We start from the raw sequence: 625 nt of genomic DNA, 5'->3' as shown, positions 1-625 counted from the left end.
GTGTGTGTGTGTGTGCGTGTGTCAGTCTCTACTCCAACATTATTGGTGCCCTAGCTCCTCTCCTGTGTGAGACTGTGCACTTTATTTCTTCCCGTCTGTCCCAACTCCGCCGCCACTATGCCGAGCTCCACCATCCGCCGGCAGATGAAGAACATGGTGAACAACTACTCTGACGCTGAGAAGAAAGTCAGAGAGGCCACTTCCAACGACCCCTGGGGCCCATCGTCTTCTCTCATGTCCGAGATAGCCGACCTCACCTACAACGTGGTTGCCTTCAGTGAGATCATGAGCATGATCTGGAAGCGGCTCAACGACCACGGCAAGAACTGGCGCCACGTCTACAAGGCCCTCACCCTCCTTGACTACCTGATAAAGACAGGCTCAGAGCGAGTGGCACTTCAGTGCAAAGAGAACATCTTTGCCATCCAGACTCTGAAGGACTTCCAGTACATTGACCGAGACGGCAAAGACCAGGGCATCAACGTCCGAGAGAAGAGCAAGCAGCTAGTGGTCCTACTTAAAGACGAGGACCGTCTCAAAGGAGAGCGGTAAGCGCTTTATAAATCGTATTTGAACAGATACACAGTAGTTAAAGTCTTTGGCGTCAACTAGGGCTGAAGGATTG

At 52.2% G+C, this 625-nt stretch overlaps 1 protein-coding gene across 5 annotated transcripts in view; it reads left to right on the top strand.

Annotated features, from left to right (window-relative positions):
- Positions 1 to 625, top strand: part of epn2 (epsin 2) — a 35,955-nt gene that overhangs the window by 11,091 nt on the left and 24,239 nt on the right. For 4 of the 5 annotated variants that reach the window (XR_004335170.1, XM_032536657.1, XM_032536660.1 and 1 more), the window contains exon 2: positions 1 to 548. This exon is cut by the window's left edge and continues 284 nt beyond it. Coding sequence is in view for 4 of the 5 variants with exons in the window: in XM_032536657.1 (XP_032392548.1) it covers positions 118 to 548 (431 nt within the window). In the remaining variant the exon portion in view is untranslated. The remainder of the gene's footprint in view (positions 549 to 625) is intronic. The other variant, XM_032536658.1, reaches the window with a different exon arrangement.

This window comes from Etheostoma spectabile, chromosome 15, assembly GCF_008692095.1.
Source record: "Etheostoma spectabile isolate EspeVRDwgs_2016 chromosome 15, UIUC_Espe_1.0, whole genome shotgun sequence".
Lineage (NCBI taxonomy): Eukaryota > Metazoa > Chordata > Actinopteri > Perciformes > Percidae > Etheostoma > Etheostoma spectabile.
The sequence above is the reverse complement of the archived record's forward strand: the minus strand, read 5'-3'. Positions and strand labels throughout refer to the sequence as shown.